At 43.2% G+C, this 25,758-nt stretch overlaps 1 protein-coding gene across 1 annotated transcript in view; it reads right to left on the bottom strand.

Annotated features, from left to right (window-relative positions):
* ANKDD1B (ankyrin repeat and death domain containing 1B) overlaps nt 1-25,758 on the bottom strand; it is a 55,652-nt gene that overhangs the window by 11,452 nt on the left and 18,442 nt on the right. Inside the window, 8 exon segments of the mRNA XM_036847269.1 lie at nt 670-768; nt 3,318-3,416; nt 5,924-6,022; nt 16,704-16,780; nt 16,783-16,801; nt 17,546-17,644; nt 24,832-24,936; nt 25,035-25,137. Coding sequence (XP_036703164.1) covers nt 670-768; nt 3,318-3,416; nt 5,924-6,022; nt 16,704-16,780; nt 16,783-16,801; nt 17,546-17,644; nt 24,832-24,936; nt 25,035-25,137 — 700 coding nt within the window.

Here is a 25,758-nt window from a genome sequence, read left to right as displayed (position 1 = left end):
TGCAGTTCTATTTATAATAGCAAAAGCTTAAGGACAACTTATATGCCCATCAGTTGATAACTAAACAAATTATGATATAACCACACCACAGTCTATTATGTAGCTGTATAAAATAGAAGAAACTTTCCATGTACTTATATGGAATGATCTTTGCTTTATACTGGTAAGGGAAAAAAGCTAAATGTAGGACAATATGTATAGGTATCCACAGTTGTGTAAAAAGGATGGAGGAATGGAATAAGAATATAATATATTTATGTTTGCTGTTATATGCATAAAGAAATTCTGGCAAGAACAGAAGAAACTTACAATAATGGGTATGTATGGCAAGGATAGTATGAGAGCCAGACAAATAGGGATGGGGTAGATGGGAAATTTTTACTGTAAAACTTTTACTAATTTTTAAATTCTTGAACCATGTGAATCTATCATCTTTTCAAAAAACTAATAAATAATTTGAATTTTTAAAATGTATATTTTACTGTTGAGAGTAAAAATTCTTACCAACTTATCTCAATTAAAATTGGGATGTTACTATCAAGATACAAGGTCTCTCCAATTTGTGTCCATTTCGCAAAGGATGTGGTAATACTACCTCTCAAGGCTTACAGCCGACAGGGAGGACTCAGCAACCAGCTCAGCTAAACAGAGTGAAGCCCACGAACTCACCTTGTTAACAACCTTTAGGTCACTGCCCGCCTTCCGCAGGGTTTCCACCAGTTCCACATTTCCAAGATCAGCAGTTACATGCAAAGGAGTTTGCGGCCTCTGACATGAGAAAGTTCAAAAATGTAATCCAAGCATGTTAAGGAGAGAAAAAACTTGCATAGTAAAAAGACAAAGAGAAAGCAAAGGTGTCCTACACAGGAATAAGGGAAAATAGATAAGGTCACATATTTTTAAACAGGTACAGGAGACATTCACTGCAGTGTTATTTATAACAATGAAAAATTGAAAGGAAGTTACATGTTTAATAAGGAAACTCATGAGATAAATTATGGTATATCGACATATTGGAATAGTAGGCAACCATCACAAATGATTTTTTAAAATGATTTCAATATGGGATACCTAGAGTAGTCAAGTTCATAGAGACAAAGTGAAATGGTGCTTTCCAGGAGAAGGGGGAGGAGGGAATGAGGAGTTACTGTTCAATGAGTGTGGAGTTCCAGTCTGGGAAGATAAAGCTCTGGAGATGGATGGTGTGAGAGTTATGCACATTGTCAGTGTACTTAATGCCACGGAATTGTACACTTATATGGTTACAATGGTAAATTTTATGTTATGTTTATTTTGCCACAATAAAAAATAATTTCAGAGATTTTTAAAAATGAAAAATGCTTATGATACAACATTAAAAACCTTAGGAAATAACACTATCTAGCTGAGCTCAATTTATAGAAAAAAACAGAGGGAAAGAAGGAAATGCATTGGTGATGTTAAGAATAATAATGTCTAGACAGAGGGATTAGAGCTTATTTTTATTGGCTTCTCGATGCTTTTCTCTATTTTGTAAGTTTCCTACATTATAGTGTATAAAGGAGTGCAAGACTTCTAATTTCTTTCTTGAATAACCACTTTCCCATGAAGAGGATAAGAATGTTTCAGAGAAATATATGAAATCACAAGAAAATCACCCATCTTAACCACCCACTGAAAGGAATACTGATGTGAAGACAATTCTAAAATTTTAGCACAGAAAGGAACATTGGTTATAATCTAGCCCAACTCCTAAACCAGAGAGAGGAAGCAACTTCCCAAGGGTCACACAGCTGGGCAGTAGCATCTAGCCCAGGACTCTTGCTACTAGAGCATATGGTCAACATGCTTGGGATGTTAACATAATTAATATCAACAAGCATTTACTAAAGACCCACTTTTAGGTGGCAATGTGCCCCTCTGGGGGCTCATTATCCACAACATCGAACTTACACTGACAGACCTATCAAAAATCTACACCAACATGGAACAGCGACACAAGTGTCATACATCAAATACCCATAAAATCTCCCTGTGGCAAAACTGCTAGAAGTCTAGAAGGCAGGAAATGCACCAAAATGTTAACAGAGTTCTCTTTCTTTGGGGGGATTATAAACAAATTGTAAGTTTTTAGCTTATTGATATTTTCTTACTTTTATACATTGTGTGTATTCCTGGTCTAACAAAAACCACAAATGATAAAGTCTAGTTCTATAATTGGGTGGCAGCCTAGCAAGCCTCCTTCACTGGAGTGGATCTAGCCAATTCTGGTGAAGCCAGAATCACTTGTGTGTTCTGTCCATGTGTAGAGCAAAGACTCTGCCCATGAGGAAAGATGTGGGGCATTAACATAGTTGAATACGTATGTATGTTTAATAATAAGAGAGATTTTCTTCCCCCAAACTTTTGGGATAGTAAAAGACCAGGGAGGAGGACGGTCTCTGGGGAAGGAAGGGACGGACGGGGAGTTAAGTCCCCATTCAGCTCAGGGCACCAGGGACCTCACAGGCTGGAGTTGGAGCAGACTGCAGAGATCTGAGTCAGTGCTCTGGTTTCACAGATGAGGAAACCGAGGATGGCACAGTGGGTTAGGACACGCATGCCCACCGCACGTGGTTGCTCCCTCACCTGGGAAGGGGCAGCCAGGAAGGAGGGAGGAGTCCAGAGCCTCATCTGCCCTCAGGGCTCTGGCAAGGGCCCTCTCCCGAGAGTTTTCCTTCCCACTCCTGACCTCTGGAAGAGGGTAGCCCTTCCCAGAGCAGGCCCTGGCTCAGACAGCACCCACCCACATCCTTTTAATTCTTCTACCTCAGCATTTCCATTTCCTGCCAGTGATGGATGCCTTTTATGCGGCATTTGATTCTGCTCCAGTGGTCTGAATTCATGGTGATTTTTTAAAAAATTCCAGGAGGTCTCTTTTGCCTTTGGGCAAAAGAAGATACATTTACTGTCTATAATATAGAAACAAAGCTTTCTTTCTTGTGGAGAAGGGCTCCCTGCCAATTACAACATTTCACACTGGGGGAGTAGCTTTTGATTTAAATAGCCTCCGGCAATTTACCTCTGGGCTACTGTTTATCTATCAGAAGTACTGGGCCTGTTAAATGTGAACAGTTTAATAACGCACTGGCTGAATCCCAGTTGTGCGTTTGAAAAAGACAAAATATGTGTGTGCAAGTGGGAGTGGGGTTTACAGAAGAAAAAGGATAAAAAAATGAATGTGCATATTCTTCCCAGGAATCTTTAGAGCACCTTGAACTTGATCAAAACTACCTCTAAACACATACTGAGTTGAAACAAGAAAATAGACTCTCTAGGTTCTGATTTGCTTGGCTTACCTGATTTAAGATGTCAATATCATGCTGTGCACTTAATAAGCTGTTTACCACTGTGATATGGTTATTGATAACAGCTAAATGAAGAGGGGACTCCTTAGGCTGCAGAAAGAAATGACATTTCAAATTCAAAAGATTCTGGCTTCATCAATGAGATCAAAAAGCGACTCATTTCATCAGACATTTCCTGATAATCTCCTGAATACTGGTACTGCCCAACGTGGTTGCAGGCCCTTAGTAAGTCTTCAGCAATCACTTCCATGCCAAGGCTGTACAGAAATCCTGCTCACCAGCAACCCACTTTCCCACTTCATTCATTCTAGAACTTGACACTGAGCACCTATTATGGGCCAGGCTCTTTTCAGGATGTTAGGGGTTCAGTGGTGAACATGGCCTATCCTCAGGAATCTTTCATCTAGTAGGGAAAGCACATATTGATTTTTTTTTTAAGTCACAAAATAAATGTACAGTTACAAATTGTGATAAGTGCCTTGAAGGAAAAGTGCACAGTGGTGAGAGAGCACATGTGGGTGTGGGCCAAGGGCCAAACTTTCTGGAAGTCAGAAAAGGCTTTCCTGAAGAATTGACATTTGAGCTCAAATATGAAGGCTAAGAAAATATTAAATAGCTTAACTGCAGGACTTGCCGGAGGCTTCAAAGAGCTAAAGTGCAGTGGGAATAGCCACAAGGAAGGAATAGCATTCACCTTCAGCCTTTCCTGAGTTGCTCTGATCTTGGGCTCTTCCTCCCTAGAGCACGTTGTGGGACTAATGCCCCACTCACCCAGGGGCACCGTCCGTGCTCAGCCCTCCCACCGATGCAGAGTCCAGCCGTCGCGTATTCACCGGGCCCTTGCAGCCCGCTCCCCTTTCCTCCTCCTTTGTGGCTAAACCGCCTGTCTTCCAGCCAGGCGCTCAGCCACCTCTACCACGGGCTTCTTACCAGCCCTGCCAGGCTCAGTGCCCACCTCCACAGTCACACACACAAGCTCCTGCTGTCTTTGCTCCCACCCAGCTGCCACTGGCCCAGGAGGCTCGAGAGAAAACACATCTCCGGGGGTAGAAAAGGCAGATGCAAGGAGGAAAAAAGGCGAGGAGAACACAGGTAAGGTGCGAGAGAGCGAGGTGAGGGGCATTTAGTGGGGAGGAGAGGGGCAGGGGTACAGGTGTGAGAGAGCAGGGGCAGACGATGCAGTGAGACTGTGTGGACAACAGTAGTTGAGCTGAGAGGCAAAACGCGTGGGAAGAGGGAACACAGATGCTTCCAGGCGGGTGGCGAGGACGGCGTGCAGTGTTGCTCAAGCGGAGTAGATGATATTAATCAGCATCATTTATGCACATACAGCACATTCTCCTAATGGTGCCTACTACTCACTCACTCCCCCTACAGTCTATACTCTGTTTGAAACACCGGGCTGACAGCTTTTCATTCACAACCACCCTAGCAGTTAGGGCTTCTCTTCCCCACTTTATATACGAGGCACAGAGGTGAAATCACTTCCACGAGGCATCGGAGCTAGGAAGGAGCAGAGACAGGATTTGAACCCAGATCTTCCTGACTCCAACATCACACCAGGCTCCTTCCCAGGAAACAGGGGTAGACGGATGGAAGAGAGATGTAGTGAGTTAGCAAGGGATTCACCAGCACACAGAGGAGAAGGAAAGCAGGGGCAGGTGGAATGTTATGTCTGCGTATGTCAGACTGTCCAAGGGTGAGCAAGGGAAGTGGGAGACAGATGGGGCAGAGGGGCAGCAGGAGGGGAAAGCTTTCTGTGCAGACCTCTTCTGCTCAGGGAGGACCTTCTCTCTAGAGGCGCTAAGGATGAAAAAAGAGAACCTATCCCTCGTCCCAGGGACGTAAACAGTGCCCTTCCTGCCGGGACCATTGGCCTTGCTGGGGCCCAATTCCTCCTGAGAAACAGGAAGCATCCTTGGATGGACCAGGCAAGGTCAGAACCAATTCCCCTAATGCCATTCTCCAGAAACTACCAGTCATGGGTTAAATGACATCCCTCCTCTCCAGTTAATACAATAAATAGTAATGGCTAAGCAATATCAGAGAAAAGAATATTCTCACAGGAGAAATGAAAGTAGAGTGAAAAATAGGGGAATGTTTCCCCATCTAATTCCAGCACAGAGGGCCTTTGTTAATTCTACCAAAGCCAATTCGAACTTCAGAAAACCTAAATCAATACAAATGACTGACTTTCAAAAGAAAAAGAAGATTGGTCAGTGAAGGGGGAAAAATAATCATTCTCCTTCCTATTAACAGCAGTTTCATCATTGTCCCAGACTGATAAATTTAATACAAGACTGGCATCTCTAGATACATGAGAAAATTTAACTGAAGCAAATGTAAATATTTAAAACACAAAGATTTCATTTTGTTCAGGAACTTCAATGACTTTCTAAAATTCATCCCTTGGATTGTATTTCTTAAGATTAAGACTCGGTCTCCAAAAGAGGTCAGTCGGCCCTCCCAGGAAGAATTCCTCCTTTGTGATCACTTGTCTCCCCCTCCAGCCCTCCATGCATCTGCAAGGAGCATCTCCCAGCACTGCCAGCCTCACAGAGCTGGGATCAAAGCCCATGTTATCATAATAGACTCACTTCCACCTTCTGGTGCAGATCAACGTTCTCACTGAGAAGAAAGCTGACAAGGGATGTGCGGCCGTTCCGGGTTGCTATCTGCAAAGCACTGATATTGAGCTGCAGGAGACAGGTGGAGAGAGAAGGCAAGGAGGGATTCCCATTAGAATCTAGCATGCTTTCTGGTGTTCATTCCATGGTAATCAATTAATACAATAAAATAGTATGACTAGTTAAAAAAGAAAATTCAACGTGTTTCTGATCATTTGGGGCTGGGGGGGCTTTTGGTTGCTTCTAGGTATCTCCCATTTAAAAGAGACAGAGTCCTAGACAACACATGCCTCAGGCAAATATGAGCTAAAACCGCTTCCCTTCTCCAGGAAGTATGAAGTGGACTAGGGCCAAGCCTTTGCTCTACACACCCTGCAAACCCCCTCCTTGAGCCAAAAGAGCTGAACTTGGTATTGGCCCCAGAAGTGCATACACCCTCTCCCGCCCTGACCACTTACTAGCAACTCTCCCCTTTGCAGGTACCACCTCAGAACTCAGCATGATTGCTGCCTATGTGCAGGTTCCCCCACAGCCCTTTCACTCAACTTCTTTAGCATCTCTCCTTCACTTAGTGCCCAGGCTAGAGGGCAAACTACTTAGGTCAGGGCCTGCTCTTGATTATCCTGCCCTCCTCCAAAAGGCCTTGCAATAAGACAAGGCCAGTGAATAGTTACTGATTACAGTTGGTCCCCCAAATTCACGGGTTCTGCATCTGCAAATTCAACCAACCATGCATCAAAAATATTCAAAAAGGACTTCCCTGGTGGCGCAGTGGTTAAGAATCTGCCTGCCAATGCAGGGGACACGGGTTCGAGCCCTGGTCCGGGAAGATCCCACATGCCGCGGACCAACTAAGCCCATGCGCCACAACTACTGAGCCCGTGTGCCACAACTACGGAAGCCCACGCGCCTAGAGCCCGTGTTCCACAAGAGAAGCCACCACAATGAGAAGCCCGCACACCGCAATGAAGAGTAGCCCCCGTTCACCGCAACTAGAGAAAGCCCGCGCGCAGCAAGGAAGACCCAATGCAGTCAAAAATAAATAAATAAATAAATTTATTTTTTAAAAAAATTTCAAAAAAAAAACATTCCAGAAAGTTCCAAAAAGCAAAACTTGAATTCGTTCATGTGCTGGCAACTATTTACATAACATTTACATTCTATTTACAATTATTTACATAGAATTTACATTGTATTAGGTATTATAAGTAACCTAGAGATATGTAAAGTACATGGGAGGGGACTTCCCTGGTAGCGCAGTGGTTAAGAATCCGCCTGCCAGTGCAGGGCACATGGGTTCGAGCCCTGGTCCGGGAAGATCCCACATGCCACGGAGCAACTAAGCCCGTGCGCCACAAATACTGAGCCTGAGCTCTAGAGCCTGCAAGTCACAACTACTGAGCCCGTGAGCCACAACTACTGAAGCCCGCATACCTAGAGCCCATGCTCTGCAACAAGAGAAGCCACCGCAATGAGAAGCCTGCGCACCACAACAAAGAGTAGCCCCCGCTCGCCGCAACTAGAGATAGCCCGTGCCCAGCAACGAAGCCAAAAATAATAAGTAAAAAATTTTTTTAAATAAAGTACATGGGAGGCTGTGCATAGCTTACATGCCAATACTATGCATTTTATTTAAAGAACTTGAGCATCCTCAGATTTTGGTATCCCAGGGAGGGGGTGTCCTGTAATTGCAGGATTGCTGCAAAGTATTTTCAGGTCCTCAGAATAAGGAGGCTGTGGGTTAGTATGTTTTCCTAAAATGGCTGCATAAGTATGTCCCATCCAATGTGCTCTTCTGCAATGTGACCCTGCCACTCCCCACCAAGAAGTGGGGTTTATTTCTTCACCCCCTTGAATCTGGGTAGACCCCGTCACTGCTTTGGCCAATAGAATATGGCAGAAGTGACAGTGTGCTAGTTCCAGGTGTGACCCGTAACTGGCCTGGCAGCTTCTGCTCCCTACATCATGGAAGCCAGCTGCCATGCTATGAGAAGGCAATGCAGACGCCACACGTTGGTGCTCTTGTCAAGAGCCCCAGCTGATAGCCGACTTCAATTGCCAGGCATGTGAGTGAGCCACTGTGGACATCCACCTCAGGTAAGTCTGCAAACGACTGAAGTCCTGGCCAAAACTGACTGCAACCACATACCCGACCCAATGTAAGAATCTCCCAGCTGAGCTCAGTCAACCCTCAGAGCCAGGAAAGATAACAGTGCATTGTTCTAAGCCACTGTGCTTTGGGTTGGTTTGTTATGAAGTAATAGATAAGTGGTATAAATACTCACAGGAATGATACACACTCTGACCAACACCACACTAAATGCCTATATGACCTTGCATAAATGGCCTCTCAAGGATGGGCCTCTATGTCTTCCTCTGTAAAAATGACATAACCACCTATATTATTAGTTTTCTATTGCTGCTAATAACAAATTACCACAAACTTAGTGCCTTAAACAATACATATGTATTATCTTACAGCTCTGGAGGTCGGAAGTCTGAAATGAGTCTCACTGGGTGAAAATAAAGGCCTTTCTGGAGGCTTTCAGGAGAATCCATTTGTTTACCTTTTTCAGTTTGTAGAAACCACCCACATTCCCTGGCTTGCAGTCCCCTTCCTCCACCTTCAAAGTCAGCAGTGGCGTGCTGAGTCCCTCTCACGTTGCATCCCTCTGACCTCCCTGCCGGCCTCCTCCTTCCTTTTTAAAGGACCCTGGTGATTACATTAGGCTCACCTGGATAACCTCATTGTAAGGTCAGATGATGAGCAACCTTAATTCCATCTGCAAAGCAACCTTAATTCCCCTTTGTCATGTAACCTCACATACTCACAGGTTCCAAGGGTCATGATGTGGACATCTTTGGGGGCCGTTATTCTGCCTACCACACCATCCTACCTCTTTCTCTCAAACCAAAGCAACATTTGGAAAATAAATGAGCTAGTAAATGTGTACAAGAATCACAAGTATCATCTTATTCACTCCACAAAAAATTATTGAGCACTTATTACGTGTCAGCCCCCATGTTAGACCGCGGGGGCTATGACTAAACCGACAAGATCTCTGACGTTACATTCAGTAGGGGTGGACAATCAGTTGATTGGTAGATCGGTAGATCAGTAGATTTAGAACCCATTTATTAGATTCTAGACATTATTAGAAAAATAACATCAGCTAGTGACAATGAGAATGCTACAATGAGAAGTAAAATAGCATGACTGGATGGTTACTTTCCAGTGAGTGATCAAGAAAAGCTTCTTGGATAGGGTGACGTCTAGACTGAGATCAGAATGGTAGGAAGTGTCCCCCTAATGGAAAGATCTGACACAGAAACAGGCTTGTGAAGAGCCCAAAGCCAGGAACCTTATAGTGGGAAGAGCTGTAGGAATCTGTGGCATTTCATCCATGAGGCACAACAGGCACAGTGTGTAGGGCCTACAGACTTTTTAAGAGCTTAAGAAATATTTGAAATCTTAAAAAAAAAGGTTGGGCTTCCCTGCTGGCGCAGTGGGTAAGAATCCACCTGCCAATGCAGGGGACACGGGTTCGAGCCCCGGCCTGGGAAGATCCCACATACCAGGGAGCAACTAAGCCCGTACGCCACTACTACTGAGCCTGCTGTGCTCCAGAGCCCGTGAGCCACAACTACTGAGCCCGTGCACCACAACTACTGAAGCCCACGCGCCTAGAGCCCGTGCTCCGCAACAAGAGAAGCCACCGCAATGAGAAGCCCGCGCACCACAACGAAGAGCAGCCCCGGCTAGCGGCAACTAGAGAAAGCCCGCGCGCAGCAACGAAGACCCAACGCGGCCAAAAATAAATAAATAAAATAAAATAATTTTTTTAAAAAAGTCATGCCATTCTTTTTAAAAAAAAAAAAAAAGTTGGTTCCAAGATACCAAAAGAAAAGCACAAAACTGAAGTGAATATTTAATCGACATGTTCATACTTCGTTGACTGCTAAATGTAATCTTCATAAAGTATTCATTACACTGTAAACAATTTGTAGGTTAAATTTTTTCACCTCCCTCAAATTCTCAGGTCTGCACAGAGTTCTAAGAAATCAGAGTCAATCATAAATTAAGGTAGTTTATCGTATCCAAATGATTGTAAATGCACAAATAAAAAAGCCTTTAAAAAATAATTTACAGCAAAAGAAAAGAGGTATTTAATGTGGAATGCGGGGGCATTTAAAGTTATTTGATAAGATGTGAGGATAGGGCCTCCAGAAATATGGAATTCTTAGGGTCTACAGAAAGTCTTCACTGGACCCAGGGTAGATAGGCAGCCTCTCCACCCAGCCCAAATGGAGGCGGTCTCCATAGGCAGCTAAAGCCACAATCTCTCCCCACTAACCTCCTCAGAAATGACTCGACCTTTACCCCCTCCCCTTAGCTGGGTGGGTGCAAAGCAAGCTCCTGGAGAACAAGACTAACTAATGTCAGCGGGTGAAGCATTTCCAAGATCAAACACAGTAATCACCCACAGATGTGAAAGCAAAATGAGTCTCACACAACCCTGGTGTGTATCCTTGCTTCTGGCTTCCTGCTTCCTGCTGCTTGTTTCCCCCGGGGCCTTTACTGGATTGGGCGGAGACAGGTGTGGACAGCAGCAGGGGCTGAGGCTCTTGATCCAGGAAGTGTGCTAATGAACTCCGGGGAAAACCCAAGATAATGTAAAAGATGTAAAATTGACTTAGGACAATTTCCAGGCTGTCTGGATGAGGCCAAGGCCATAAGGATATGGACAACGTGGAGCCTACAGTCCTGGCAGGGTGGGGAGAATGCGAGCATGTGAAAGCCATTACAAAGCAAAACCTTCAGAGGGCCAAATAATTAAGTACAGAAGGGAGGGAGGCACAGAGCAACTGGGTGAGCCAAAAGAGTGATCCCAGGAGGATCTTGCTAATAAGGGAGGCCTTTCCAGGGAGGCTGCAGTCCGGGGGCAGAGGGGCACCTGGGCATGACAGAAAAACAGCACTGCTCTCCATGTTCTGAATGTTTCCTGGGTCCCGTGAATTCTTAACTTTGGGCTCATTTATTGCATTAAAAACCTTGCAACGTCAGTGAGAATCACCTCACCCTACATATTCCACTCTCTTGCAATCTTGTCTATGTATATATAGTTTTATACAGTGAGGGACTTCCCTGGCAGTCCAGTGGTTAGGACTCGGTGATTTCACTGCCATGGGCCTCGGTTCCATCCCTGGTCAGGGAGCTAAGATCCCACAAGCTGCTCAGTGCGGCCAAAAAAAAATTAAAAATTAAAAAATTTTAAAAACAAATGAAGATCAGTGTCAAAGGATCTCAGAACCAAAGTATTTTGTATTTAGAAGAAGGCATCATCCTGTCTTCTTCAGGCTCTAGAATGACCTCTTGGCTTTTTACACAATTTTCTTTTTCAGCATCTACTGTGTATAAGCCAGGTACTACTTGTTTCTAGGAAGAAAACAAAGTAGAATAAAAGTGTCTGTTTGAGAAGCAACAACTATCTGCTACTTTTGCCCTATTTTCAATTATTCTCCAAATAAATTATTCCCCAAATAAATAGGAAGAATGGTATTGTTTTCGAGGAAACGTTAATAGGGGAATGTCAAAGGTAAGTCATTAATTCTTACCCCAAAGTAAGCAAATTATTAATACAATCGGCCCTCCAAATCCCCCTGCCCCCCACAGTTGGATGGATAACCACGGATAAGGACTGTATTATACCATTTTACATAAGGAATTGGAGCATCCATAGGTTTTGGTACCCCTAGGCAGGTCTTAGAACCAGTCCCCCGCGGATACGAGGGACAACTGTATTAATTCTACAAAAGCCCAGTGAATGGGTCAGTGCAGGACCAGATTACCCAAAGAACATTCTGAGTCCCCCTCCCTGTGTGAGTAAATAGACATGGAGCACATACTTTATTTGGAATGTTGATATCACTTCCTGCTGCCAGTAGCACTTTGCTGCATTCTTCATGACCTCTTTCAACAGCTAAGAAGAATGGTGTTTCGCCATTCTAACAAAAGGAAAAAAAGTTAAAATTAATTGCCCCTTGGCATGGAATGAGATTACTTGAGAAACAGCATGCTTTCTCTATCTCTTGTGCATTACTCTTAATAGATAGCATTTATTGAGCATCTATGTGCCAACTTATACTGCCAAGACTATATGCTTTGGTGCAGTTTAACTGCACAACGACTCCTGAGGTCAGGGTTATTATCCCCACTTTACACATAAGGAATCTAAGCCTCAGTTGAAAAGTGGCAAAGCTAGGATGCAAGTCTAGCTCTTTGGCTCCAAAGCCTGCATTCTTAACTACTCTGTTATGCTGCCTCCTTTCTCACCTTCCCTCCATCATTCATACTCTCAATCTTTATTAATCTAACAAACAGTTATTAGACACCTGCTGTTTGTCAGACAGTAGTAGGCATTGGGATTGGGAAGACAACTAGAATCCAGACCCTGTCTACAAGAAGGCAACAGCTTGTTAAGAAAGATAATCATGGAAATGAGGAACTAAAATGCGGTATGAAATACAAAAGTAGAAGCACATTTGTACCAAGTACAGTTTTAACCTTTAAAACTGATTTAAAATATTGCATGTCATTTAAAAGAATGTAATACCCTACCTTAGTAATTAAGGTTCCTGAAACTCATTATGATAAACACTAGTAGGACAAAGTGAGTTTAGTTTAGGCCACAACATAGAAAAGAAGGAACTGGTCTCACACAATAGCTACTTGGATATTTCCCCCTCCTCATGCAGACTCTTTCCTAAAAATATTGGGAAGAAATGCAGAATTCCTTCCCCATGTCCTAACCATTCTCCACCTTGGACAGTATTCTGCCTAACAGCTAGGATAAGTTCAGACAATTTTACTTGTAGCTAATTAGGTACAAACAATCATGTTAACAGGGACAAAAGAGCATGGAACCAATGTTCCTATCCCACCGAGATGGAAAAACTGTATCCCAGCAGCTTCCCCTGAGAGCCTGGGACAGCCATCTGTTAGAGAGGAATTTCTTTTCATAATCTGCCTTCTCCTTTTCCAGGAAAAGAGATGCCAAAAGGCAAACCCCAGTGGAAAAATATTTGCAAAAATTGTGAAGGAAAGAATTCATGTCTTTAACATATCAAGAGCCTAATAAGCATTTATATCTTTGACCCAGCTATCCTACCTCTAAGAATATATCCAAAGGAAATAATGAGGAATACAGACTAAAGTTTGTATACAAAGAGGTTCATGACAGCATTACTTTAATTGTAAAGAAAAACTGAACAAAACCTAAATGTCCAGGAGCTAAAGAACAGTTAAATGAATTTTGGGCAGGCACTAAAAATATACATGCATAGGAACACAAAGAAAACTGGAAGGAAAATACATCAGATATTTACAAGATAATCCTTTCAGTGTAGAGAAAAATATGAAAAATTGCTATTTATGTTTATTTTTATCTCAATCTTTAAAATTTATATTTCTGGCATATGTTTTATAATATATTAATTTAATTATAAATGTACCTGTGATTAGGTGCATGCTCAAACTTGCTTTACTGGTATGAGTTTGCTACCCAGAATGTTTGGAGACCACTGCTCTAGAGCCTAGTCCCATGAGTCACTCCAACTGGTCAGGCAACAACCTACGTCAGGAAACAGAGGCAGCCCAAGACTGTATGTACATTACGGGCTTCATCCAAAAGGCTAATATCACTAGATACTTTACTTTGTGCAAATAAAACCTATCACAATCTACAATTACAGTTTGTTGAACTTTATGACTTTTCCTCAATGTGCCCCAACACGAATATAGCTAAAAGGTAGATGAAATCCAAGTGCACACATTCCAGTGGTAAAGTATTAAAGCAAAACAGGGCAAGCACAACTAAGACTTTAAATTAAATCCTATGACTATAGGACTGGATCTCTATATTGATCTGTGAAGGCCAATCATGGCTAAGATTTATCCTAGGTGAATCATGTTCTATTTGAGTTTCTCACATTCGTAACTCTTGTTCAAGAAGACCAAATTCCTAGGATCTTTAAGTTAAACCAGTTCAACCTGCTCATCACTACGTCAGATGGTCACACACATAAAAATAAACAAATCAAGGCTCTACTTTTGTCCATGATCCTCAGCTGAAAGCCTGGCTTACATTCTCCTAGGAACTGGAAGAGAGAAAAAGGAGGATAATAACAATATGTACCACTGATACCGATGATAACCAAGATCCCACTTACTGCGCCCAGATAACACCGGTGATGACACCGGATACCACTTGTTGCACACTCACCGTGTGCCAGGCACCATTCCCTGAACTAAGTGTGTGACACAGCCTTTCATTTGAAACCTCACTAAGGCCTTATGAGGCTATTTGATAGATGAGGAAGCTAAGGCTGAGAGGGGCCAAGTAACCTGCCCAAAATCATCTAGCTGGGGTGATGGAGCCAGGATCAGACCCAGGCAGTCAGAGCCCTGCGTTTAACCCCAGTCCAGGGATGCATGTGACCAGGCTGATTATGCTTCTCTGGTCCAAGGGGAATACTGACTTTTTTTTTTTTATTTTATTTTTATTTTTGGCTGTGTTGGGTCTTCGTTTCTGTGCGAGGGCTTTCTCTAGTTGTGGCAAGCGGGGGCCACTCTTCATTGCAGTGTGCGGGCCTCTCACTACCGCGGCCTCTCTTGTTGCGGAGCACAGGCTTCAGACGCGCAGGCTCAGTAGTTGTGGCTCACGGGCCCAGTTTCTCCGCGGCATGTGGGATCTTCCCAGACCAGGGCTCGAACCCGTGTCCCCTGCATTGGCAGGCGGACTCTCAACCACTGCACCACCAGGGAAGCCCGGGAATACTGACTTTTCCCAGGCATCACACATGTCCACTTTCACAGCCTTCAGTTTGCATTTTGTTGCCCACAGTTGCTATTTTTATGACCATACGCCACCAACTCTATAAGTCACATCCTGTTTCTCATGTTAACATACCTGAGATCAGGATGCACCTCACAATGTCAGTCAACCGGGCAGCAGACATGATATCGCTGTCATGGCTTGTGATTTGCATTAAATCAGAATGGGTGTCAGTGGCTTAGAAGAAAATCTCAGAATCTGTAGCAGGGCACCTTTTGAAGGAACACTGTATCACAAGCATCTCTGAAGGCACAAAAGACAATATTTAGTCTGGAAAAGCAAGGACATCAAGACTCTGAGTGAGAAAGTGATTTAGAAGAATTCAACTCAATGTGTGAAGTATAGGAATACTTAACCAAGCTCCCTTGCTTATGTGGTCCTTTGTATGTGTATGATTAAAAAAATCTAAGATAAAAGTCTAAAAACTCAATAATATAAAATATTCTAAATGACAAGAGAGTTTTTTGTGTCACAGTTTAACTGGCAGCATTATTTCTTCTTAGTGTTACATGAAATAATGATGTGCCTTACAATCAATGGTGTCTTAAAGTAAATGATTATATTACTTCTTAAAGCAGCTCTCAGGAGAGGTGCCAAGTTAGAATTCGTCAGAATATTAAACTATGAAGTCCAAGAGGACTCCACTCACATGGGTCTCCAAACAGCCAGCCTCAAAGGCATTGAGCCAGCGGTTAAAAAGTGACCACCCAGAGTAGATGACTCACAAGGGGTTTACAAGAACCCCAGGCCCGGTTTCTAACTCCCTGTTGCCCTCCACCTGAATACACCCACTCCCCACTCCGGTGCCTCAGACTGAACCCTCCCAAACCCTTACTACTCACCATGCATCACCCCCTCCTCCCCTGTACCCCACAGCTCAGGGATGGGCACCCCACCCTCCTGGGAGACCAAGCCAGAGAGCTAGGGGCCAGAAAGTCTGCCCTCTCCGTATCCCCTGGTCACAAATCCTGTGGCCTCTGTCTCCTCCTACCACCTCGTCCTGCTTGCTGCCAGTGAGAGCCTCGGTGAGAGGCTTTCTGTAGCTCTTGCTTTAGCACTTCTGCAGTCACCTGACTGGGACTCTCCACCTCCTGCCTCTCCAGGCACCAATGCCCCCTTCAAACCACGGTGACAGTCACCCGCCTACACCCAGGATGGATCCCATCCCTGTTTGCTGCTTAAAACCCTCCAAGGTCTCTGCTGCCAATAGGTCAGAATTACCCCTCCTCCTGGTGAGCACAGCCTTTCATGGTCTCTCTGCCTTGGCCCACTTGGCATCCACCTTTCCCAGCCCACCCATCCTCAATTTCTGCCACCGTGAACTTGTCATTCCCAGGACACACCATGCTCTTTCATGCCTTGGTTCCTTTACAGGCGGGCTCTTCCCTCTGTCTGAAATACTCTACCCTTGTGCCCTCCTCCAATCTCCTCGTACCACTGTCCATTCAAATGCTCAGACCCACATAACATACCACCTCCTCTGTGAAGCCTGTGATATTTCTGAAACAGATTTTCCTTTGTGTTCCCACAGCACACTGTATATACATCTATTACCGCATTTAGCCTGACATATTATATTTTGTATGCTCTTCTTGCCCTGTAGGCTTCTAGAATAAGAAAACATACTCTACCTAGCATAGAGCACATACTAAATTTTTTTTTTGGTGAATAAGTGAATGGTTTAACAAATGAACCGCCATGAGTTACTTTAGAGAAAAAAGTAGGAATCTTTTTGCATCACATTTTATGTCCTATGGCATTAATTAATATCTTTGTTGGGCTCCCATTCCTTTCTTGAAAGCCATTCCTTGCACTTTTGAGCCCCATGCCCACCTGTAATGAGCACCTCCACATACCTCATTGGTCTCATTTATTTCTTGCCACTGGGTGAGCAGCACCTGGACCGCAGGGCTGTGACCATGCTTTGCTGCGGGTGCAGGGCAGTCTTCCCCTCCTGCAACAGAGACACACCACAGCAGAGCATCCTGCACCAAGGAACACGTTCCCCCCACTGTCAGGACTGTAGTGGGGCTTCTGGGGTGGGGCTCATATTGGTTAAAGCTGTGGATAGAGTAGTGGCCATGTTTTCCACAGCTTTAAGTGAAATTCATACTTTCAAAGTGTTAAATGAAAATAAATAGCTGTTTGAAAGAGAAGGGAAAAATCCATCCATGTTCCTTGTTCTACCTTTGCTGCTAATTTGCTAGCAAAAGCGGGACAATAAAAGTAATTCTATATAACCTTGAGAAGGCAAACTGGTGAAAGATTTCTGGCAGGTGGTTTTAGCAATATATACCAAAAGATTTTAAAATGTGCAGAACTCTTTGACCCACAATTCCACATCTAGGAATTTCTCCTAAGGAAAGTATCAAAGATATGCACATAGACATGTTTCCCTCCCTGGTCAGGTGGGGCTGAGTCTCCCACAGACCTCAGTGGAAGAAAAGAGCAACTGGAGTTGACAGTAGAAAATTCCATGTAGTCCATTGATTTCACAGACGTTTATGGAGCAAAATCGGCAATCTGGACGATCCACTGAAAAAGTGGGTTAATTTCACCTGGATATTCGATGATTCCCTCTGACTGTAGTAACAACGGAACAAGTCTACTGCTCACCAAAATGCCATCACCAAATCTACACCTCAAGTGTCACTCCCCTTTCTCTGGTACTCAGCAAGGAAATAAAAGTCCATTTCACCTTGTCCTTTTCTGAAGTATGCAGATTAAGGAAGATAAGTTTTTCTATCATTTCAATGTGGCCCCGCTCTGCCGCCAAAAGAAATGGTTTTCTTCCTTTCTGAAAATCAATCACAAACTCCAGTGTTCATTATACACTTACTGAGCAGGCAAGACAACCGACAAAGTGGGCAGCAGTTTGAGCGGAGGGGATGGCGAGGAGGCCAAGGTGGTGATTCTGGTCATAGCATTCTGGGCCCTTCCTAGGGAAGGGTGATAACAATCTCTCTCACTTCAAACCAGACCCATTTCTGAGTTGTTGCCCCGAACTGTGGGAACTCCGCATCAGCACAGAATCATTTTTATGGGGGTAGAGAAGTACTGTTTGGAAACGGTCTTCCCAAGCACCTGGGGAGATGCCACCTCACAGCCAATGAGATTCCCTTTCAAATATAACAATTTTACCAACTTTTTGCATTTATTGAATAGTTCTTTCACTCGACTATTTATTGAGAAGCTGATTTTGTGCCAGACCCCATCTGAGTCACCTGCATATCGCTCAGTAAGCCTTGCCTTACTGATAAAAATGTCTGAAGCAGAAATTGTCCAGGGTTTAATATTTACGTGACTCATTCAGACATGACATGTATCAACTGCTTCTCTTTAGGCCCTCCTTGCTTGCTCATATATTTACCTCTAACGTTCACCAAGAATCAATGGGAAAACTCTTGAGAATAGGTCTATATGAAATGGGATGGAGAAATTAGGAATTATCCAGAGAATATAGCTTAAGAGGGATGTTTAGGTGTGATTTGTCGGGGAGGAAAGTTCAAGTGCAGAATCTTCTGATTATGGCAATTTCTCCAACTTTTTACATTGCAAAGGGAGACTGCATTTTCAACAGGCAAAATGTCATCAAGAACAATGAAAGACCCATAAAAACCTCAATTTTCTAACCTGAGATATTTAAAAGCAGGAAAAGAAGTTGGGGTGGCAAAATAGCAGCAGAAGTATTCTCTTCGACTAAAGAAAACATTCACAGATTGGCTTGATATGTTATTAACTAAAAGCTTAGCAAGATGTTTGAAATGTGAAAAGCAAGATACAAGACTCTTTATAAGAAGGTTCCTGAATCTAGATTTGTTATCTGATCTCCTGCTAATGCAAGATAATAAAAAGATAATGGTCACTGTTAACTTGAGATAGCGGCTCATGATTCTCCGACAACTTAAAGAGAAAGGAAGGAAAAGTGCTAAAATAATAAATGGCCAAAAAAAAAGTGTGTATAGATCAGCCCTCCGGGGCTCTGCACTCATGCACGTAGGGAGGCCGGAGAAACAAATTGGCACCAAAAATTCACCTCATTTATATTCTTGAGACAGATATGTTGTCAATTAGACCTACATCCCCAGCCCTTCAGAGTTTGAAATCCTGACTCATCATCGATGGTTCTCATCGCATCACTAAGGAAGGGCAAAGGGAAGAGACAGAAACTGCTGGGGGCCTCCATTTGCTGCTTGTGAGATTAGACCCCTAATTGAAGATCAAGATCTAGTCTTGAGCCATGAACAGCTCTTGGGAAATGACAGAGCCAAAATTACTGTGTCTGGCTTATACAAATATCTGCGAATACTGACAACAGATAAAGGTCCATATAAACAAATCACAAAAAGGAGGATGAGAAACACTGATGATATACTAGATGAAAACATTTAGTCACACATCCTTATAAATCAGTCACTTGTTTATTCAACAATTATTAAGCACCTATGTATATGTCAGATACTGTGCTAAGCGAGAGTGGCCAAGATAAAAAATATGGCACCCCGACGTTAAGAAGCTCAGAGTCTGTTAGGGAAGACGAACACACATACGAGTGATCATAATGAAATGCAGGACCTGAGCTGGCGATTTGTGGGAGTACGTAACTCAGTGTGAGTGTGTGTTTGTGGCTGGGGAGCAGGTGACAAGAAATGGGGGGAGACAGCCTTTAAAGGTTGCTAATGCCCTGGAACAGCAGGAAAGAGCACTGGTGACCTGTTTCCTGTCCCCATCTTTTCCACTGGAGAACAGCCCCTGTGCCCCATTTTTGTGGAGCTGTTCATTACAGCTCCTGCCTCCTCCACCATCTACCCCTTGGTCAGAGTGTCTGGTTCAGGATGGTCACGTGCCAAGCCACAGGCCAATCAGAGTCACCTGTGGGCTTTCATATATAAAACTTGAGGTTGCTAGTAGCCATCTTTCCCACCATGTGGAGAGTAAACCTATCAATAATGCCAATAGAGACAGCCAAGAGTTGGCAGGAAAAAAGAGAGCTGGATCCAGCCATGCCTGAAGCCAGCCAGATACACCCTCAAACTCTTTAGTTAGGAGTTAATAAACTACCTTTAATGTTTATTCTAGATTAAACTGGATTTTTGTCACTCATAACAGAAAGAATTCTAACTAATACATATTTAGCCGTCTGGGGACACACACTACCGGAAGTATCAGGAGTCTGTTCAACTTTAGAATGGCCTTGTTCTTTTATCCTTGGTTGCTACAAAGTCTTGCATGTCTGCTTGCCTAAACAGAGTGACAAAGGACCCACCCACAAAGAAAGCCTAGTCTGGTGAGAAATGGGAGGTTATCAAAGATGAAACATTTTTCCTCGCCAAGAAAACAGCTATTACTTTAAACTTTGTAGGCCCTTTAAAAAATGTTATCATCAAGAAAAAAAGTGAAAGCCAAATTACACAAAATAAGAACATTTAAAGTAGTCTCTATCTTATAAACATATCAAAAGGTAGCATGAAGAAAGATGAGGTGACAGTAAAATGAGATACAAATCTTTTCTCCCATCTCTAGTACAAGTTATTAGGAAAAATAACAACAAGAATTTCAAAAATGTGGTTTTTGTAAAAAATATATAGTTTCTAATGTCTTATTTCATTTTTTAACCACTCAACCCTTTTAAATTACGCCCAAGTGGGCCTCTATCCAGTGCAGTCTCGGAGGACTGAGACTGCCCTCACTTGGAAGGCAGGGAGATTTTCCAGCCTGGAGGACCATGGAGCCTGGTGTCACGGCCTCAAGCTTCAAGCCCCACACAAACCACAACAACTTCCCAGCTCAGGAAGGGATCCTGAATCCCTTTCTTAATTAACAAAAATAAGGAGGGTCCAGAATTCCTGTTCCTTTTGCCTTTATTAACTTAATGTGCATTTAACCTAATATGTCTTAATTCAATGCATTTAAATTGTTTGCACATGAATAAGTCTGAGGAGTTGCAATTATTCATTAGAAATTATTTTTCATTTTTAAGTTTACTGCCAGGGTTATTTGACAAATTACCAAGTTCAGTAAATGTTTCACAAACAGCCATTAAATGTGCACCTTAAGTCCAACCTGGCCATCCCTTCCCACAGGGATCCCAGAGAGGGTGCCCTGGAGAGCCTCCGAGGAGAGGAGGCCGGTGGAATCCAGCATGAAGCCCCCCGGTGCCTCCTGGGCATGTCTACACACCCAAGACATTTCCCTTCACCCTGCGATCAGGAATCCACAGCAGAACCCTAGTTGAACGGGAAAACCAGCAGGGCCCTGAATAACCAGAGATTTGAGAGAGGACAAGAACATTGCCATGAGTAAAAAGTACCGAAAGAGTAGTGTGTTGAATATGAAGGCATGGAACTGGTGTGAAGGGGAGCTGCTGGGTCAGTTCTCCCCAGATGGGAGTCAACAGGTTTGATGAAATCCAAGGCTGTTAGATGTGGGCCTCAGGTCCACATAGGAAACTGTCTTATCAAATCCCTTCATGATTATTATCCGCAGTCCTCCAAAAAAAGGATGCTTCTTTGCATTTGGACCTCTAGAGACTTCGTATATAGATTCCTTTAAACCAGTGGAAGTTCCCCGATATAGGCAGCTGAAACCAACCTAACGTCGTACCACCAAACTTTATAAACATTCAACAGATACATGAGTGGCCTCTGAGGCCATTCCCTTCTGTGTCCCTCCCTCTCCAAACATTTTAGTCTGAGTATTTATTTTTGATCACTAGGTGGGAGTTTACATGTAGATTCTAAATATCTAGACTGCTTTACCTATGACTTCTCCTGGCTGCTCTAATCTCTCTCCCCTGGAGAGGCCACATGATTTCTAGAGCTATGGAGTTGGGAGAAACTTCAGTATACTCCAGGGTCCTCCATCTCTCCCATCTCACCCAATCTCTTCCAGGCCTAGTTAAATCCATTTTGTTAATAAAGACCTCCTCCCTGTAAGGCTTTCCTTGTTAGCTTTTGGAGTTCCCTCTAGGCTAATGAGAAGGATTACTAACACTGGGCAGGTATAAAGGCTCTCCATCACTTTCTGTGGGTAAGAAACTAGGGAAGAAGGTCCGCTGTGAAGGCGGAGCAGTCTTTTCTATACAGTGCATTTCATGAGCTCCACAGTATCTTCAAGCAAATACAAATGGAAAACCCAACGCTGAATTAATTGACCCTGAGCTCCTGATCCCAGTTCCTACTGGCTTTTGCCAGTATCCTTGACCTCACTCACAGATCTCAGAAAAAGGACAGACTTTGTCTTTTTATTGATTAATCCAGGCTTCTTTAGGACTAAAATTGGACTCAGAGATTCTTCTCTCCCTAGATGACCCAGTGGACTCATTATTTGCTCCTTCCTCATCTGTCTCTCCACCCATCTTAATTTTAGGTCCTCTTAGTTTCATATCTATCTGGCTCTGCACAGTCCGCTACCAGGGCTCTTCAGCCTTTTCCCCAACAAATAGTCAGAGCTGGAGGAAGAGGAGTGGAACGGGACCAGCCCAGAGCCTGCCGAAGAGATAATGGCCAGCAGAAGCTCCAGAAGTGGGGAAGGTTCCCCACAAACTGCTTTGGTCTTTGAGCTCCTTCAGCTTGCCTGACCCTCCCCACACACAGCTGTCTCCTGTGAAAGCATCCAGAGCCCAATGAAAAGGAAGACAGTCCTGTTCTCACACAAAACAGGTCCTGATAAACAAAAAGGTCCTACTGTATAGCCCAGGGAACTATATTCAATATCCTGAGATAAAAGAATATGTATATTATATGAATGCGCTATATATAACTGAACCACTTGGCTGTACAGCAGAAATCAACACATTGTAAATCAATTATACTTCAATAAAAAAACAAAATAAAATAAAAAGAAAGTAAAAAGAATGTATATATATGTATAACTGAATCACTTTGCTTTACAGCAGAAAGCAAACACAACATTGTAAATCAACTGTACTTCAGCTAAAAATACATTTTATTAGGGCTTCCCTGGTGGCGCAGTGGTTGAGAATCTGCCTGCTAATGCGGGGGACACGGGTTCGAGCCCTGGTCTGGGAAGATCTCACATGCCGCAGAGCAACTGGGCCCGTGAGCCACAATTACTGAGCCTGCGCGTCTGGAGCCTGTGCTCCGCAACAAGAGAGGCCGCGATAGTGGGAGGCCCGCGCACCGCGATGAAGAGTGGCCCCCACTTGCCACAACTAGAGAAGGCCCTCACACAGAAACGAAGACCCAACACAGCCATAAATAAATAAATAATTTTTAAAAAATACATTTTATTAAAACAAACAAACAAACAAAAAATCAGGTCCTGAACATATATCTGCTGAATTGAATTGAATGGAATTCACTCACAGGCCACACTCCTAGTTAGCCTGGATCAAGCTGGAATGTCTGACTTCCTCATCCTGACATTAAATGCTGTTTGATTATGGTTATCAGTTTGAGGAAATTAGATAGCATTTTACCCTATAATAATTGTTATAATAACTAACATTTAGTGAGCGCTTACCAAGTACCAAGTTCTCCGCTAAGTGCTTTATAGTCATTAACTCATTTAAGCATTCCAACAGTGGCTACTCTGATATATTACTACATAAGAATGGCTTAGGGGTGGTATCTGATTGGAAAGGGGTGGTAGAATGGCTTGCCATTTTGCTCACTGGCATAGGTATTTGTATATAAGAATAAGGAAGCATCAAAATCATTTCTATCAAAGAATGGAGGTATTGCTGATAAAAAATGACATGGAGGTCAAGACATCCACCCCCAACCCCATCATGCCTTGGTGCTACCATGAAGTAGGTTCTATTATTCCCATTGCACAGAGGGAGATACTGAGGATTTCAGCAGTTGGAGAACTTGCTAAAGCCACATAGTTAATATATGCCCAGGCCTCAGCCCAAGTCTGTCTGCCTCCAAGCTGTAAAGGTATAGTTGCTCAGTCATATTCAGAAGAAGTAAAATAAATTTATAGACTTCACTTGAAGAAATGGCTTTTGTTGTTATTATTTTTAAGATTGAGGTCAGAAAAAAATGTGAAGGTTTTTTAAAAGAGGTGAAACAAAGCAAATATTACTGATTAACTTCTAGAGAGATTTTAATGGAGAGTAAAGTTCTAGAGGCACAGTGAAAAGGAGGTTCCATTCAAAATCCAAATGCCAATCCCACAGAGGATATTATCCTATGAAAAAAGCCTAGAAGGAGATATTCCAGGGAAAAGACAGTCCCTAGCACACGGGCAATGCCCATTGTCCTCTGAGAAGGGAGACAGTGCAGCACGGTGACTAGAGTCAACCAGACCGGAATTCAAACCCTGGCTCTGTCACTTCTCAGTTTGAGCCCTCAGACCAGGTACCTAGCCTCTCTGGGCCTCAACTTCCTCAAATATCAGTAAAAGTAAGACTTCCTTTGAAAATAAGTAAAATATTTTTTCTTTATAGGATTACTGTGGTGATTAACAGTATAATTCGTTCATTCAACAATGATTTGTTAAGCATCCATACGTGCCAGGCCCTAGACCTCTCGCTGAAATAATGTGTGGACACAGCATTCCTCTGGGCCAAGCACACTAACGAATACTCCATAAGTGGTAGCTGTTACTATATCACTTCTTATGAAAGGAAAAAAATATAGATGGATATGGTAAAATTGCACTATATTCCATGGCTCATTACAGCACAGCCTTGGGTCAAATACATTCCCAAAAGGCCAGGCATAATCGAGTAAAATGCAGGCACCCAAACAGGGTGGATACTGTGCACCCCTGGCCAGGATGAGGGAGTAGAGGCAGCTTCCTCAATACCTCCTGCCCTCCCCACATGCAGGTGCTAGGGCCACCACCAGCACCAACAATTTCCTTCTGCTCTGTGGTCTGCCAGACAGAGAGAGGATCCAGCTACAGCGTCAGGTCTGTCTGTGCTGGCTGCTTTGGCAGCTTCTGCAAGGGCAGGAAGAAAGCAGAATTTAGTGGGGGTGTATTTGAGACCTGTCCCCCCAAAAGCAAACACACCTCATCAGGCTGGTCCAAGTCCCTCAGGTGCAGATCTTGAATGAGGTACTCCACAATGCACACGTTGTTGCTCTGAGCCCCAAAGTGGAGGGCATTCATTCCATCCTAAAGAGAGCCAGGGTAGGGGAGACAATTACACTGCAATCTTCTCCTCCTGCACTGTGAGGAGAGGGCTTCTGTCCATGTGTGATCCACATACCTACCTGATTCTTGGTTCTCTGGTCTGCTCCAGCTCTAACCAGCATGAGCGTGATCTCGAGGCTTCCAGATCAGGATGCAAGGTGAATTACTGTCAAGCCATGCTTCCTCCAGAAAAGAGAAGAAAGGAATCTGTCACTTGGGTGAGCCACCACACTGTCTCAGCCAACAAAAGCTAGGTTAATACCTAACTGTTGAAAATTAAGAAATGACAGTTTAATATACAGCAAAGGTGATGTTTCAATTCTATGGGGACAATGAATATATTTAATAAGTGGTATGGGCACAAGTAGTTCTTCATCTGGAAAAAGATAAAATTTAATCCTATATCATATCATACATACAAAAAAAGCACACAAACAATAAATATATTAGAAGAAAATCTAGACTATAATGTATAGTGTTTTAATTCAAAAGTTATAAAAGGAACAAGATGATAAACAAAGACAATAAACAAATGATAGATTTTTTAAAAGGTATCTTAATAAAGATAAATGTTTATTTTCTGTAATACATGAAGTACTCTTACAAATCAACAGAGTAAGGCAATTAAACCCACTGAAAAATGGACCCAAATATGTGCTCTCTTAAGGTATTAGTGGAAATGAAACCATTATAGTTTAAGCAATCTGGCAATATCTATTAAAATTTTAAATACAACCAGCAATCCCACTCCTGGGACTCTATCCCATGAAAATAAGTTTTAGGACCTAATGTTACATAAATAAG

Source organism: Balaenoptera musculus, chromosome 3 (assembly GCF_009873245.2).
Source record: "Balaenoptera musculus isolate JJ_BM4_2016_0621 chromosome 3, mBalMus1.pri.v3, whole genome shotgun sequence".
NCBI classification, from domain to species: Eukaryota; Metazoa; Chordata; class Mammalia; order Artiodactyla; family Balaenopteridae; genus Balaenoptera; species Balaenoptera musculus.
This window is presented reverse-complemented; position numbering and strand designations above follow the sequence as displayed.